The sequence below is a fragment of the Ambystoma mexicanum genome, chromosome 4p (genome assembly GCF_040938575.1).
Source record: "Ambystoma mexicanum isolate Mex_15411 chromosome 4p, UKY_AmexF1_1, whole genome shotgun sequence".
NCBI lineage: Eukaryota > Metazoa > Chordata > Amphibia > Caudata > Ambystomatidae > Ambystoma > Ambystoma mexicanum.
The window spans coordinates 204,192,684-204,209,501 of NC_090927.1; the positions used below are offsets into that span (position 1 = coordinate 204,192,684).

At 50.6% G+C, this 16,818-nt stretch overlaps 1 protein-coding gene across 1 annotated transcript in view; it reads right to left on the minus strand.

Annotated features, from left to right (window-relative positions):
* KIF13B (kinesin family member 13B) overlaps window positions 1-16,818 on the minus strand; it is a 1,451,009-nt gene that overhangs the window by 398,307 nt on the left and 1,035,884 nt on the right. The window contains exon 28 of the mRNA XM_069605712.1: window positions 429-555. Within this exon, the coding sequence (XP_069461813.1) occupies window positions 429-555 (127 nt within the window). The remainder of the gene's footprint in view (window positions 1-428; window positions 556-16,818) is intronic.

The window sequence follows — 16,818 nt, forward strand, 5'->3', positions numbered from 1 at the left end:
AAAAAGCCTTTGAGTTTTAGTCTAGGGCAAAAAGACCCCATTGTACTGCATTGTAAGATGCCTTGTACAATGATAAGTTATCACACGTGACAACAAGTTACTAAAAGTATTAACAAAGTCACAAGACTAAAGGAAACAATGTTTCCCAGTACTGATAGCCTGAAGGACATGTCAGTTAACCCATAACAGATGAGCAAAAGACAGTGTAGTGAAGCTTAAGGCTACACTGCACTGTAAAAAGTACACATCAGGATAAAAAATAACAGCAAAACGTTTGGGGGTCCATAAAAATGGAAGGAAAGTTGCAGTAAAGAGAAATCTTTCCCAACACCAAGCAGGCGTGATGGGGAGTGAAGAATTTTAATAAGAGGTGTGCGATTCCCTATAGGACATCCAATGGCTTGAGAACCACCTCACGGAGAACCTACCACTCTGCTGGTGCACCAGGAATGCCGCTGCCGGCAGAAGGTACAAGGACAGCATTCCGCTCCTCAGTCAGTGTCAGCCTCATCTCAAGGAGCTGTGCTTCCCGATCGGCATCATCTTCCGTTTTATCTATAGTTAGCAGGGAAAAGTAACAGACAATCAAAAGGAGAGCTCTTTTTTCCACAACAGATTTTGTTTAAAAAAAAATAAAAAAATAAAAAAAATAAAAAAAAATCGAACCTTACAGATTAAGGAAACATTCAGATGACAACTTTGCGGTGAAAATAAACATCAAAATATATGAAAATACTTCTGGCCATTAACAGCATGGATTGAGCATGCAAGGCGGCTGGGTGGTCGAGAAAATAGGGACTTTTGCCCCCATTTTGAAAGCATTCCTCCAAAAATAGGGATATATCAATGCCAAATGAAGGAGTGCAGATTTCAGCTGCTGCAACAAGGAGTCCAGCTCCCCCCCCTAGGAGTACATCATTAACTAATAACATTTTGAAAACATATCATATTGAAAGAAATGTCCCCCCCCACCATTTTAAGAAAGTCAAATAAATTCAAATCACTTTTACTTTGTTGTAAAAAGATATTTCACGTTTCCATAAGATTTGTTGTAAAATGTGTAATCTTTTCCTCTTCATTATAAATGAAAGTAATTTTTTAATGGATTATTACTAAATAGAATATGTGTACGTATGAATGAGGTTTTTGTAGCGCAAGCCTAAAATCGAAAGCAACAGAGTGCAGCATAACAAAAGGGGGTGGGACCTAGAGGCAGGGTTGGGGGAGGGAAGGATCGCTTGTCCGTCTATGGTCCTCATTTGTCAGTGAAGTGTTCCTTGAAGACCAGGGTCTTCAGATCATTCCAAAATCACGGGAGGGAGAGAGCACGCGCGATGGTAGCAGAAAATCTGCGTGGGAGCATAGCAGGAGAATGCTTGTTTTCCGGTCTTATAGCACTTTTTGGATTCCAGACTGACAATATTTTGGCTCCTGGTGTTGCACTGATCTTCTGAGATGGTGACACTTTCAATATGGCAGAGTCTTACACATTGGAGCTTTGTAGGTGATGCAGGATGTCTTAAAGGTGATGCAAGCTTCGTGGGGTAACAGTGTAAAAAATTATAAGTAGTCCCCTTTCCTCCATACTGCATGGGCGTCCCTTTGAAGGGACGGGAGACAGACCTTTTTTAACCAGAAAATACCTTCTTCCCCTTTAAATTTAGAGGCGCGCGGGGGTGCAGCCCTGGGAGCATGCGCTGCCCTGACTGCCCTACGGCGCCACACCTCAGTCCCCATTGACGTGTCGGCAATAGATTTAACATTGCCTAATGACACCAGTATTATTAGGGGGGAGAATGGTGGGATGTATGGAGGAATGGGATGTTAGTCAGTACGGTGAGTAACTTCTAATCACTCTTAAGTCCTGTCCCCTTTCCTCCATACTGCATGGACGATTACAACTGAATGAAACCATAGGGTGGAGAGGAGACCCTCCTTAAGCAAATAGGTTCCTGAGAACCGCCTGTCTGATCTAGAGCCGGCATCCAAACAGTAATGCTTGCAGAAAGCCGAGGGAGTGGCCCAAGTGACCGCCCTGCTTATGACTTGCCAAGGGACATGGTGCTGGAATGCGATGGCCGTTGCCTTGGCCCTGACTGCGTGGGCAAGCATGTTGGCCAGGAGCGGCTTGTGCTGGCCCTCTTACGCATCTTTGATGGCCAAGGCCATCCAGTGGGATATGGAGGTCTGGCAGCCTGGTCTTGAGCCTCCGAACGTGACAAACAGGGCGTCCGATTTGCGTAAGCCCCATGTCCTGTCCAATTAAAATTTCAGCGCACGCCTGGCATCCAGGCAGTGCAGCACCCTCTGTGCTTCATCCTTGGGATTGGAAAGAACGTAGGAAGGACAATTTCCTCGTTCAAGTGGAAAGCAGACGGCACCTTGGGCAGAAATGCCAGGTGTGTCCGCAGGACTACTTTGTCCCTGTGAAATGTGGTATATGGCTACGAGGCGGCCAGCGCCTGTATTTCACCGACTCTACGAGCCGAAGTGAGGCCGACTAGCAAGGCTGTCTTGTTGGTGACCAGCCTGATGTCCACGGATGCCATTGGCTCAAATGGTTTGTGCGCCAGAGTGCCCAAGACTATGTTGAAGTCCCACACAGGGTGCAGCTTCTTGACAGGCGGGTAGAGCCTTGTGAGCCCCGTCAGATGTTTCTTGCCGATAGGATTGGAGGAGGAGAAGATCCCCCTCCTCTGAGTTCCTGTAAGCCCCTATGGATGCGAGGTATGTACGGCAGGTGACCACCTGCACACCAGAGTGGGCGAGATGCACCGAGAAGGAGAGCAAGTCGTCCAAAGAACATGCCAGGGGGGCAATTTCCTTGGAGTATGCCCAGTGGCTGAATCTGGTCCATTTACTCTTATATTGGGCCCGGGTAGCCTTGCTCCTTGCGCCCTGTATGATATATATATGATATGATATGATATGGCATTTGTAATGCGCCTATACACAAGTGTTTCAAGGCGCGACGAGGCAGGGAGGGGGGAACAAGGGGAAGACGGACAACGATCCTACTAGGCCAGGTGTCATTCAGACCGCGCAAGTGCAGGGGTAGGGGGAAGGGAAAAGTGCAAGGGGAAGGGGAGGGGGGAAGTGCAGTACAAGTAAGTAGAATAATAAATAGGGCCAGCTGGTGGCAAGTGCAAGGTAAGTGCAGACAAGTGCTGGGAAAGGGGGGCTGTAGGGATACAGAGACAGTCCCTCAGTGCAGCGGTTGCCAGGGAGGCAGTGCAAGAGGAGAGTGGCTGGGACCAGGACTGAGGTTGGTGAGAGTGGCCCAGTTGCAGATTCGGTGCAGATTCAGTCGAGACTTTAGCAGGGGAGAGGGAGAGAGAAAGCAGAAGCAAAGAGGAAGGTTTTGAGGTGCTTCCGGAACCGGAGATGGTTCTCCTCAAGTTTCAGTGAGGCAGGAAGGCTGTTCCAGAGGGAGGCTCCTGCCACGGTGAGTGATCGACCCCCAACTTGTTGCTTCGAGAAGCGGCTGACCCTGAGGGAGTTGGAGATGGAAGAGCGAATGGCTTGGGAAGGAAGATATTTAGGAAGAGAGAGTTGAAGGTATTTAGGCCTCAGGCCCCAGAAGGCCTTGTGGACAATGCAGAGGGTTTTGAACTTAATCCTCGCAGCCACTGGGAGCCAGTGTAGAGATTTCAGTCCTGGAGAGATACGGTCCCTGGGCTTGAGGCCAAGGACAAGTCTCGCAGTTCTGTTCTGGATGAGTTGCAGGGGGCGGAGAGTGGAGGCAGGCTGATTAAGATAGAGGCTGTTACAGTAGTCCAGCTTCGAGAGAACCAGGGCTCGGGAGACAGTGAGCTTCTGGGGGAAGGAGAGGAAGGGAAGAATACCTCTGAGGAGGTGCAGCTGGTAGTGTGCCTTCCATGATTAGTGGTAGTATGATTTCCAGATTAGCCTGTGAGAGGCTGAGGTGCTGCAGTGTTACCTGCTCAGGTACCACGCTGTGAGGGATAGTTTCTGTGGGGTGGGGTGGATGACCCTGCCCCCCTGTTGTGCCAGAAGATGTGCTGTGCCCGTCAGGAGGTGAATTGAAGGCACCTCTGAGAGGGTGAGCAGCTCCGAAAACCATGGCCTGGCCGGCCACCATGGAGCTATTAGAATGATGTTGAGTTGGCAAGACTCCTTAATCTTGCAAATCACTCTGAAGCGGCGGGAAGGCGTAAACCCTCATGCCATTCCACTCAAGCCGAAATGCGTCGCCCAAGGAGCCAGAGCCCTGCCCCTGCCAGGAGCTGAGCTGAGGGCACTTCTTGTTGTGCCAGGTGGCAAAGAGATCCACCTGGTGATGACCCCACCTGTTGAAGATCTCCTGAACAACAAGGTATTTTAGCTGCCTCTCGTAATTGTCCGCTCCCAACCTGCTGAGCCTGTCTGCCTCCAGGTTGGCTTCCCCCAGGAGGTGGACTGCTGTGAGGGTATATGTCGTTTTCCAGGGCCCACTCCCACATGCTGATTGCCAGTCTGCACAGAGGAGGGGATCTGGTGCCTCCCTGCTTGTTGACATAGTACATGCTGGTCAGGTTGTCGGTCTGGATGAGGACAACCTTGCCCCTGAGAAGTGGTGGGAATGCTCTGAGCGCTAGCCAGATGGCGTTCAGCTCTAACCAATTGACGTGGAATTCCTGCTCCTGTCGAGTCCAGGTGCCATGGACCAAGAGATCGCCCAGGGTGGCTACCCAGCACTCGAGCGAGGAGTCTGTGTTGATGGTGGCCTGCAGAGTGGGCGGTCGAAAGGGCTTGCCTGTCCATAGGTGTCAGTCCCTGGACCACCATGTTGGGTCCGGGTGGAGAGATGGAGGAACGTTTATCTTCTTGGATTGAGAACCCTGCTCCTGGTTCCATGAGGCTGCGAAGTGCAGCTGAATAATCCTCAGTCTCGTGTATGGGACAGCTAATAGGACCGCCGCCAAGAGACCCACGAGATGTTGGTACCACCAAGCCGAGGTCACCCCTCTGGAGAGGAAGTGGGCGGTGGCCCTCTTAATGGCCAAGATCTTGTCCTCCAATGGAAATACCTTCTCAGAGCATGTGTCCCAGATGAGGCCCAAGAATGTCAGAGTTTGCGTGGCAGCAGCTGCAACTTCTTGAGATTGAGGGAGAAGCTCAGATCATGCAGTGTGTTCATAAGGGCATGGGAAGAGTGGTGAACCACTTCCAGAGATGTAGCCCTGACGAGCCAGTCATCGAGGTATGGGTAGATGTGGAGGCCCTGCGCTCTGAGGAGGGCAGCCACTGTATTCATGAGCCTGGAAAAGACTCCGAGGGCCGAGTTGAGGCCAAAAGGAAGGACCTTGCATTTAAAATGGTAGCCATGATCCTGAACCATAGGAAACAACGATGCGGCTGCCAAATCGGGCCATGTAGGTATGCGTCCTTCAGATCCAGGGAGCACATCCAGTCCCCCTTGCACAATGTCTCCGCTATAAAAGCTGGCGTAACCATCTTGAATTTTTGTAGAGCTAAAGGAGAGGTTGAGGGTGGAAAGGTCCAGCACAACTCTCGGGCCCGCCTGGTTCTTCTTCTGAATGGTGAAAATCCTGGAGTAAAAGCCAAAGCCTCGCAGGGAGGCTGGGACTTACTCCACTGCCTGGCTCTCTACGAGAGTCTGGATCTCCGCCAGAAGAGTTGCTGTCCCAACCTGGGGGAGGGGAGGAGGGAGGAGAGGATGGGATGGGGTGGGTAGACAGTACCCCATGGATACTACAGAGAGGATCCAGGGGTCAGCGAAATTCTGGCGGCAGAAATGTGCATGGAGTGCAAGCCTGCCCCCCACCAGAGACAAGTGGACCCGAAGGGGCGTGTCATGCCTTCTTTCCCTCGGACGAAAATGCAAGGACCCGTTGGAATAGAGTTTCTTCCCGTACGCCTCCAAGATCTTCTCCTCCTTGCCTTGCAGCGCCGCAGAGGAGGAGGCTGCCGACGACTGAGGCTTGGGAGTATACTGATGCTGCAGCGATCATGAAGGAGTGTGGCCGAGGATGGGTCGAGAGCAAGAATGTATCCCTCTCCATCTGCCTGTACTTGGCGTCCAGACGTCGATTGACCGGCTGGACCGAGTGGGGCTTCAGCCAATGAACTGTATTTTTATAACAAAGGTAAAATGCCAAATAACAAGTATGTTTTATTTTTGTAAATTGAATTTTGTTGTTTTTCTAAGCCACAATCAAGCATTCAGTATCACAAAACAACCATTATGATATAGTGACTTACTCTTAGAACTCCTCCCTCCCCTCCCAACCTCCCCATGAAAACTGTTCTTATTGCATTCAGGTTTCAAAAACACAATCAACTCAATATACGAGTGAGTTCGAGAGCACAAGCCGGATCATAATACACCTTTCACCTATCTGTTAGCCCTTCACCCAAATGTGTTGCAAAGCTGTCGCCACTCCAATGCTACAGTAGCACTCCCCGCCCCCCCCCAATAGATCGCTACTGTGATCTTTTCCATCAAATCTATGTCCTTCGCTGTGCTGGCCCACTCTTTCTGGGTAGGGACTATGGCACTCTCCCAGTACCTGGCATGGCAAGCTTCAACCGCCAGGAGGAGAAAGTGTACCAATGGGGGGAGGCCGTACTATCGATCCTCCCGCCTCAAGACCGAAAGGCACCAACATGGGATCCAATACAGACCCCCTCCACCCCCTGCATCCTTAATCCAACCCAGGACCTTCTTCCAGAACACTCTGGGACAGTCCCACACATGTGCCAGTAATTTGCCACCCTACCACAGCCTTGCCAACATTGGGGGTTCACTGTGTGAAACATTTTGGAGGGGCGTGTCGGATCATACTGCCAACGGTGTAATAGTTTCACGCCATGGAGTTTGTATTGGCAAGATATTGATGTCTCAAAAACTCTCCGGCACATCTGTTGCCAGAGGATTTCGTCAAATTCCCTACCCAGATCCCTCTCCCACCTTTAGCGAAGTCCCTGAACCGCACTTCCCCTTGATTCCAACAGAGCCCCATAGAGGCCTGAGATGAGACTGTTAGGGAGAATTCTCTGTTTAGGCTGAATTTCCCTACCTAGTGAGTCCCCCAGCAGCTTTGCTGGATTTCTGGGGTTTCTTTTTTTCTCCTGCCAAGAGTGAGACTCTTTTACCCTCACTCTTGAAGTGTGTTTTCTTGGTTAAACCTTGTGTTGAATGGGCTATGGGGTCTTTTACTCCATAGGGCCTCATGTATTTTTGTGATGTGGGTTACACAGCACCCTCTGTGCCGTGACCCAGGGGTGTCCTAGGGACTCCCCAACATAGACTCCATACCCTGGGACTGACTACTGTCTCCCAGGGCATGTAAAGTCACCAAAGACTTTGCTAGTCTTGAATCCTGAACAGAACCAGTACAAACCATCATATTGTGGACGTACTGGCTGGGGCAATTCGATTGCCCCAGGGTCTGTTACTCGAGGGGGCACGTCTCCGTCCCCCCTGATCGAGTTTTGGCTGGTGGCAGTGGAAACTACGTTTTATATTCAACCGCGAATATTTTCCTATGGGATTTCCCATTGTTTTAGGCTAACACATTTAATTATTTATTTACGGTAGCCTTAAACATACCGCCGGTTTATATATTTATTATTATAACTCCGGTTGGGACTTTTTGCCAAAACTTGATTCTAAAATGGCGTTGGCGTTCGCCTCTGTAACTCTGACCCAAAGTGGAGCCCTTTGTTCCACTTTTGGCGGGCTTCTCCACAGAAGCCCTCCAAAGTGGTGCCACTCTGTCTGGGGTACTTAGGAGGGGTGGAGGGGGGTTTAGGCACCCTGGACTGAGTTACCTTGGTAACTCAAGTCGCACTCCGTCCTGATTGGCCCAAGTGGTGAGCCGGCCGGCTCACCACTTAGCATGTTTGAGTGACAGCTAGGCTGGGTGAATGGGGGTTTGCTGCATAAAAGCAGGGCTTTGGGGACTGGAACTTTAGAAGTCGCCACAGGACCAAGAATCCGACGAGGGAAGAGCTGAGCCGACCTGCTTCGACGACACCACCCGGTGGAGCCCTGCTGAACCGTCTCACCACTTTTCCCGACGACCGAGGAGAACTCTTAACGGAGTGGCTCCTTCCCTTGACTGGTGGGGACAACCAGTTTTCGCCTTCTTTTCGCTTCTCGAGGTATCTCGTGGCCGCCTTGCCAGTGCCAAGCCCCCCGGCAACCGGAACCCCACCACTTTTACCCCAACCACGAAAGTCGGTACAACCCTTTGACCGGAGGACTCCGCGGCTGGTTTCTTCCCGGGCAGTGCAACGACCTTCTTCTTCTGCTCTTCTGCGAGAACTTCTTCTCCCCTGACCGACGTCGAGCCTTGCTGCCACTGCCTGGAACAACTGCCACCGCTGGAGGATCCTTTCCGCTTAAGGTACCGTGTTCCGCCTGGCTTCCCTTGCCACCGACTGTACGGGGTAGATTTAGCCCCCGGCTTTCGAACCTGGGAGTGCCTGGAATACCCTGGCTAAACTTCTAAGCCACTCTAAACTCTTTCTAACTCTTTGCAAGACTTTGAATCCCTAATAACAGTGTGATCTTGGGCACATTTTCGCTCCGGCTACTCTAAGAGTGGGCCCTGCCTAGTGACTTTTGCTCACCTGTGACTTTGTGCTTCTTTGAGCCTATTGCAAGTGTTCTGGACCTTAGAGTGGTGTGTTTAACCCATTTCTGTTTCTTTTTATCCCTTCCTTAAACCTACTAGAGTGTCATCTAACGTTAAGCGCTCACCTCTGTTTTAATTATGTGGGGTTAACTTAGAGTTGTCTAGATAGGAGTAAGGGTTGAAACTGCTTTCCTTATAACTGTGTTTTAAGTGTTTTTACTATACTTTGCTAGAGTGTTTTCAACTTATGTGTTCTTAAAAAAATAAATAACTATATACTTTTGAAACCAAGCTCTGGTCAGTGTTTGCTTGTGCTATTGTGTCTGAGTACATATTGTGTATACTTTGCATACTGCCCAACTCTTCTTGAGGGAAGTCTGACTGCTCAGCCACAGCTACCAGGTAAATCTGGGTGGTGCAGACTGCTACCAAGTGGGTTTACTGCTATACCTGTAGTCTTAAATCTTTTGCAGTGTTCCCCAAGGGAACTGCACAGGTTTCTGCCTAACAGAGACCCCTCATTTCTGCGTGCCCATCAAGGACCCTCTCCACCGGCGTAAGATCCCTCTGAATCAACTCCTTCCACTTTTCGGCTGTAAATATGCCCTTCAATCTAACTCTTGAATACCAACAAATTGCTCTCCCTTCCACAGTTGATGCACCCGGGCGAGTCCATCCTCGAACCATGCCTGGTCCCTCCCCACCTCTGGTATAGCCTCCTGCACAGGCAGAGCCCAAATATGACTAATTGAAGAGGGCCATGTTGTGATCCCACCAGTTCTACCACCCATACCCAAACCTCCCAATGGACCCCAAGAAGTGGGTGTTGTCGAATTCACCTCGGAAGCTTCCCCTTAGGAACCCAGAGCCATTCCCCCACTGTTGCCGGAAGCAAATGTTTCTCCAAGTAGACCCACTGTTTCCCGGGGTCCTCCCTCAAATGTGGCACTGTTGCCCTAAATTGTGCCGCCCTATAGTATAAGATAAGGTCTGGGAGTCCCACCCCTCTATGATCCTTTGGCAAAATTAGCGTTTTATATCCCATCCTGGGCTCCAGGTTCTGCCAGAGAAACCGCAGGATCTGCGATTTAACTTCTCTCAGGTAGGCCTCTGGGGGCCGTACTGGCAACATCTGAAACATATCTAGTACTCTGGGGAGCAGATTCATTTTTACGGCATCAAGCCTCCTCATCCATGACAACTAACTGGCCCTTGCCCCAAGTCTCCATCTCAACAAATAACTTATCAAAGAGGGGGGGGTAGACCGCACCACCCAAATCCTCCCTGGTCTGACAATGGCGACACCCAGGTACCCAATACAGTCTATCTGTATCTGCAACCTCAGGGGCCCCGAGTGCCTCGACATCCCTAAGGTTCTCCACTGCGAAAGGGAAAATCACTGACTTTTCCTTATTGACTTTAAAGCCCGAGAACTGTCCATACTCTTCAATTATTGGCATTGCAGCAGGGACGGAGCTGGTGGGATTCATCAGGTGCAATAGCACATTGTCTGCGTAGAGTCCTAATTTGAACTCCCACTCACCCACCACCCTTAATCGCTCAGCCAACACCTCCATCGTTAGCGCAAATAGGAGAGGTGAGAGTGGGCAACTCTGTTTCGCCCCCCTACGCAATTCGGAGGACCTCGACAGCCGCCCATTCATGGTAATTCACACCACCAGGGCCACAAAGTGCCTGTATCCCTCTCAAGAGCCGATCCCTGCGCACAAATGTCTGCAGGACCCCAGCTAAGAAACCCCAGTCCACCCGGTCAGAAGCCTTCTCGGAGTCGAGAGCCACCAGCATCAGGTTCTCTTCCCTCTCCACCAAGGCCTCCATCAGGTGCAGTGTCTTGCGCAAGGTGTCTACCCCCTGCCTACCCTGGATGAACCCCACCCGATCTGAGTAGATTAGTTTTGGCATGATTCCCTCCATTCGCGTGGCTAGCACTTTGGTGAAGATTTTCACGTCAACATTAAGTCGGGAAATGGGACGATAGGACTTGCAACACTCTGGCACACCTGCTTTTAGTATTACCGTCATTAGCGCTCTCCCAAAAGATGGGGGGCCCTCCATGTTATCAGGACGTGGTTAAATAGCTTCACCAAGTGTTGGGCGAGGGGTCCAGCAAAAGTCTTGTAGAACCCAACAGTGCATCAGTCTTCTCCAGGGGCCTTCCCAGTTTAATCCCAGCAATTGCCCTTAACACTTCCTCTTGGGTAATGAGCCGTTCCATCTCTGCTTTGTTGCTACTTTGAAGACATGGCAGGGATCCCCCCACCCCCGATATCTACCCAGTTTCTCCTCGTCAGAACCCCCGCCCCTTCCCTGTCATAAAGTTGTTCATAGAATGTGGGAAACTCTGCGCCACCTCCCCAGCAAGGGAACGTGACTGCCCATCTGCCCGGCTACCCACTTCTCACCCCGAAACATGGCTGCCAGTAAGGCATCAGCCTTGTCCCCCATTTCATAATACCTTTGCTTCAAAGATTGCAGGCAGCAATCACCTTTCCCATCTCCAGATCCCTCAGCTCCTGGCACTTTTCCCTCACTAGTGCCAGGTCCACCTCCTTTTCTTTTACCCCTTTTCCTTCGGATGTCTCCAACTTACGAATCTCAGCCTTGAGTTTCTCAGCCTGTAGGGTCCTAATCATCTTTTTGGCTGCGCCTTCTCAAATAATGAGACCCTGCCATGCTGCCTTGGCTGCGTCCCATGTCATGCCCAGCTCCACCTCCCCTGTGGCATTCAACTGAAAAAACTCTTCAATCGGCTCCTGCACCTTTCGCAAAGACCATGTCCTTAAACAGGACGATGTTGCACCGCGCCACAGTGATTCCCAGGGTCCTAATCTTGACAATGCTGTGCCCATTTCCACCATGTCGTGATCTGACCAACTAATGGGAGAGTGATCACTACGGATGACCCTGGAGATGTGTCGCTGGAGCAAAAACCAATAGTCGATCCTTGTTCGGGATCCGTGAACAGGGGAGAAGAAAGTGTAGCCCCTTTCTGTGGGGTGGCATTCCCTCCATACATCCACCAGCCCCTGGTCTAACATATACCCCATGAGTACCCCATCCTGTTGCCCTGCCCCCCTACCTGTTGGGATCTTCTCCCCACTATGATCCATGACCCGGTCCGCCCACATATTAAAGTCCCCCCTACTAGCAACAGACCAACCGCCCGGGCAAGTATCTCTCCCATGGCCTCTAGATGGTCGACTGCCTAGATGTGTTTAACTTCTGCCTCCACATAAACAGGCCAACTCACTCTATCGGGCACGCCCTTGATGCCATCTTTAGCTCCCATGACCAGATCCATCTAAATCCCCCCCCCCACACCAGTTGTCTGGTCCGATCACTTCATTCTGGCTTTCACCATTCGCATGCCCGCCCCCCGTACCCATACTCGAACCAGAACCCCCAAGCCAGGAGAAACCTCTGCTCCTGCGTGGGTGAAAACTCCCCAGAACCTCTGCCGCCCTCACTCTCTCCTGTCATCTCGAGGGGTCCGTCGCTACTAGGGCACCCTCCTTCTCACTGCGGATGTGGCAAGGGCCGCGTTGGGAGGCCCGGTCCCGGCTGGCTCATCTTGCGCGTTCTGCCACCTCGGGTCACCTCCTCCAGCCAACCAAAGGCTCCTCTCCGCTGGTGACCACACAGACACTCCCCGCACACTGGGGAGGGGGGTGTGCTAGAGTCTCACATGGTCTGCGGCAGGATCCAACTTGCATGCCTCCATGTGTCAGGACAGGCCTCTGTGCTCCTCCTCCCAGCGCTCATGCAGGGTGTGAAGTGTGCGCCGGCACCCCCCTTCCTAGGCCCAGGGGGGATAAAGAAGCACTACTGTTAGGCTAGCACTGCATCGGGGGAGCACGGCAAACTCCAGTGCGACGGTCTGTCGTGGAGCCTCTGCTTCACGCGTGCATTGCAGTACGCACCCCCTGGTGGTCTCCCAAATAGTGGGTTTTGATAATGCTGTTAAGCACTTTTGATTGTTTTATGTTTAATGGTGTGAACTAGCTACTATTAATTAATCTCAAATGTATTTGGGTCTTTGAGACTGCGCATGACATACAACTCCCTAAAACAGGGGGTGCGCAATTGTTTTGCTGCAGGGCCAAACGTACCACAAAAGTCTCACACAGTGGGCTGAACTCTACATGGGAATGAGTGGGTGGCAGGTGAGCAATTAGGAGTTAAAAAAACACCCACCGGTTTTAAGCTGTACATTAATGACTTTTCTACTTAAACACATGATACATAGCCTCTTAAAGGCATTACCACTGACTGGCTGAGCGACATCAGGCCAGGAAACACTTCATCATTAAACTCATGTGACTTGAAGGGCGTAGATTATGTCCAGAAGGGTTGCATTCAGCCCACATGTTGTGCATCATTGGCCTAAATCTTACGATTTTGCCAATGTTTGTTTAAAATAAAAGCTTGCATTGGTGAATGAGACTGTGGCTGCTATAAAGATTATTTTTAAGTCCATTTGTGAGGGCTTCAGAACAACAACATGTAGTGTTAAACAAGGATTCCCCTGAGCTATTCCTGACTCTTACAGCGGTACATGTATTGGCAATCTAGCTTGACTCGGAGGAGATGGCTGGTAATAAAGTACCACTCACACAATGAAGAACCATCCAAACAGTACATCATTATATTACTGAAAACATAAGAATGTGAAGTTCTACATCAAGGAGTATCGGCAAATACAGGTTTGTACTTTGCAATTAAAATGAGTAATATATTAAGGGGCAACCATCCAACTTGCATTGCAAGGATAGTGGATTACACCAGGCGAGGTCCAGACCTAGGTTTGACGACCAGAAAAAATTTCCGTATTTGAGCCAAATCTCAGATGCAGCAGAAGTCTCAGTTATGGTTTCCACCAGGAGGAATGATTGCAGGCAATATCTGAACCAGCCCAATTTTGAACGAGATCGACTGGAAGGAGTCGATAAATCCAGTAGTGTTGAGTGGTGAGTTTGTTAAACATAGCCAGTAAGATAGCTCAGCGGGTTGAGCGCTCGCTGCTACGATCTGAGCGTGATCTGCAGGTCCGAAACCCGGTAAGGCCAACTCAGACTTTCATCCTTCCGAGGTCGATAAATGAGTACCAATTTCGGTTGGGTGATATTGTATGTAAATATGTGCTCTGTAAAGCGCTTTGGATTAAGGCACTTGTATAAATAACATCATTATCATTATCATTATCATTATAGCGTTTGGATTTAGTTTTGGATGCAGTGCCAGTTCGTCAAGCAGTGGAGATGGCTAGGCAAAGTAAACAATGTCAACAAGGCTGGAGGACCCAGACAAGACAATAGAATTGAGGAATCAAAATGGTGACCCTTTAAACCAGGTCAGAGGCTGCTACGGTCTAGACAAAGGACTGCAGGATAGGATACAGGAGGGTCCTTTGAAGGACAGCTTCAAAGGAGACATTACTTACCATAATGTTCTTTCTATGGATTCTTCTCCCACAGATTGCTCATCCGATAGATATTCCCTCCAGCTTTGCTGCTTCGGATTTTTTTTTCGACAGGGGGCATAGTGGACCTCAACCCAGCAGTCGACCATCAATCCATTTTGCTCTGCGTCTGGTCCTCGGCTCCTGCCGTAACATCAGGAGTCATAGATACCACATCACTAAGCCCCCAACCTCAGTTCCCCCTTTTTTACCCAGAGTGCCACACACTGCATAGGAAAACAGAGAGAAAGTAAGTATAAACCTCCAAAGGAGGAACCACAGAGCAAACACTACAAGTAGCGTTAGAACAATCTTTGTTCTAAGAAACTGTGACAGGAAGACAGAAAACAGGCAGAGGACCATCACCAAGTCAACGTGAACGAGAAGACCTTCCGACTTGGTTAAGAGATTCGGCTGCCGAAGCAACCAGTGAGGTGGACAGATCCAAGAGGTCGGAGAACCACGTTTTCCCTCGCCCAGTCCGCGGTGATCAAGATCATGGTTGCTTGAAACCTCTTCAATCTCCCGCGAACCCATGGAATGACAGGAATCAGAGGGAACGCATAAAGGAGGGGGAAGGTCCAGTCCACTAGAAACACCCCCCCGCCCCCGCAGTGCACCGTTCGCTAGTAATTCCCTCGAGCAGAACTGGTCGCATTTCCTGTTGGATTCCGTAGCAAACAGATACACTGCTGGGGTACCCCAGAGATCGAAGACCTCCTCTAGGACTTCATGGCACATTTCCCACTCGTGCGAGACCGGGCTAAGCCTGCTCAGAGCATCCACCAAGTTGTTCTCTATGCCCGCCAGATCAATTGCTGAGATCCTGTTCTCCTGCAACCAGCACCAAAGCATCATCGCCTCCGTGCAGAGAAGTCGGGAGTGCACAACACATTGCATTGCCACTCTGTTTTCCACGAGGACATGTTTCCCCTGCAGAGACGGGGCAAATGCTTTCAGGACTAGCCTGATGGCTCGCAATTCCAGCCACCTGGCTTCTGTCATTGACCAGAGGCCGCTCACCTGAAAATCCTCGCAGTGAGTGTTCCAACCCTTCAAAGACGCATCAGTGACCGCTCGGGACTGAGGCAGAGGAGACCAGAAGGATCCCCCGCCAAAAGACTGTTGCGGTCTGCCCTCCAGGACAGGTCGTTGACCACCGATGCGGAAACCCTGAGGAGATCCGAGAGAGGGCTGAGGTACTGAGACCACTGATCACTCAGCCACTGCAGGGATCTTATGTGCAACCTGGCCTCCGGCACTAGAAAAATGCAGGAGGCCATGAGGCTTAGGTGGCAGAGGAAGGCAGCCGCTGCTAGAGTGGTATGGTTCTGGAACAAGTCGACCATCTGTGTCAAGCTCACTACTCTCTCTTCGGGAGGGAAGGCCTTCCCCAGCCGGGTATCTAGGACTGGCTCGATGAACTGGAGCAGCTGCACTGGTGTCATGTGGGACTTCTTTAAGTTTAGGGAGAAGCCCAGCTTGTGCAGCAGCAAGCAGGTGTCCTCTAAATGGGACAAGACCTCCTGCACTATAGACTTCTCTCGGATCAGCCAGTCGTCCAGATATGGAAATACGTGGACCCCGGATCTCCTAAGGTGGATCGCAACTACCGCCATTAGCTTGGTGAATACCCTTGGAGCAGAGGCAAGACCAAAGTGAAGCACCTTGAACTGATGGTGCATATCTCCTATGGTGAACCTTAGTAACTTCCTGTGCTTTCGATGGATTGGCACATGGAAATGGGCATCTTGTAGGTCTTATCTACACCAGCCAGTCCTGTAGTTCGAGAGCGTGGAGAATCTCTCTCAACTTCACCATCCTGAATTTGTCTTTCCTCAAGAACTTGTTCAAGGCCCTGAGGTCCATAATAGGACGGAGACCTTCTCCTTTCTTGGGCACCAAGAAATACCGGGAATACCAGCCTGATTCTCTCTGCTCGGGTGATACCTCTTCCACAGAACCATTCAGCAACAGGGCGCTCCGTTCTTCCTGCAGCTCCTGTCTCGGTTGGATTGGAGGCGAGGGCGGTGTGGCCAGTGGCTTTCTTACAAATGGCGGACAATAACCCCACTGAATGAGCTGTAGAGTCTAGGCATCAGAAGTAATTCCCTGCGACTGGGTCCGATTTGAGGGGAAAATCAAAGAGGCTTCGGAGGCTGGGTCGCCCCCGCCTGTTGACTTGTAGAAGCCTCTCTGCCACTTCCAGAGCGCAAGAAATGCTTCTGCACTTGCCTGGTCAGTGAGAGCCATGCGGTAAGGAGCATATCTCCTGTAGCCCTGTGCCCTAGAGGCGAAGCTAAATGCAGGTTTGGCACGCTGCACAGCTAGGCCCAAGGATTTGGCAGCTACCTTGGATTCCTTCAATTTCTCCAAGAAATAGTCGACTTTTTGGCCAGAAGCTTGACTTGGACATTATGCAAAAACCAGAGGTTTGTAAGCAGGCCTGCCTTCTTAGTGTTATGGCGGACGCCATGGATCGGCCCATGCAGTTGGCGATGTCCACGCACGTTTGCAGCAACTGCCTGGTCACCTCCTTCCCATCTTCCACTAGCTGTATGAAGCCCTCACGCATTTCTCCTTCCGGGACATACTGAGCATTATTTTTCACTGCTGTCCATATACTGAAGAAGTATTTGGCAAAACTGCTTGCCACATTTGTAGCTTTGAGGGACATGCTACCTGAGGTGAATGCCTTCTTCGCCAAGGCATCTACTTTTTTTGCTTCCCTGT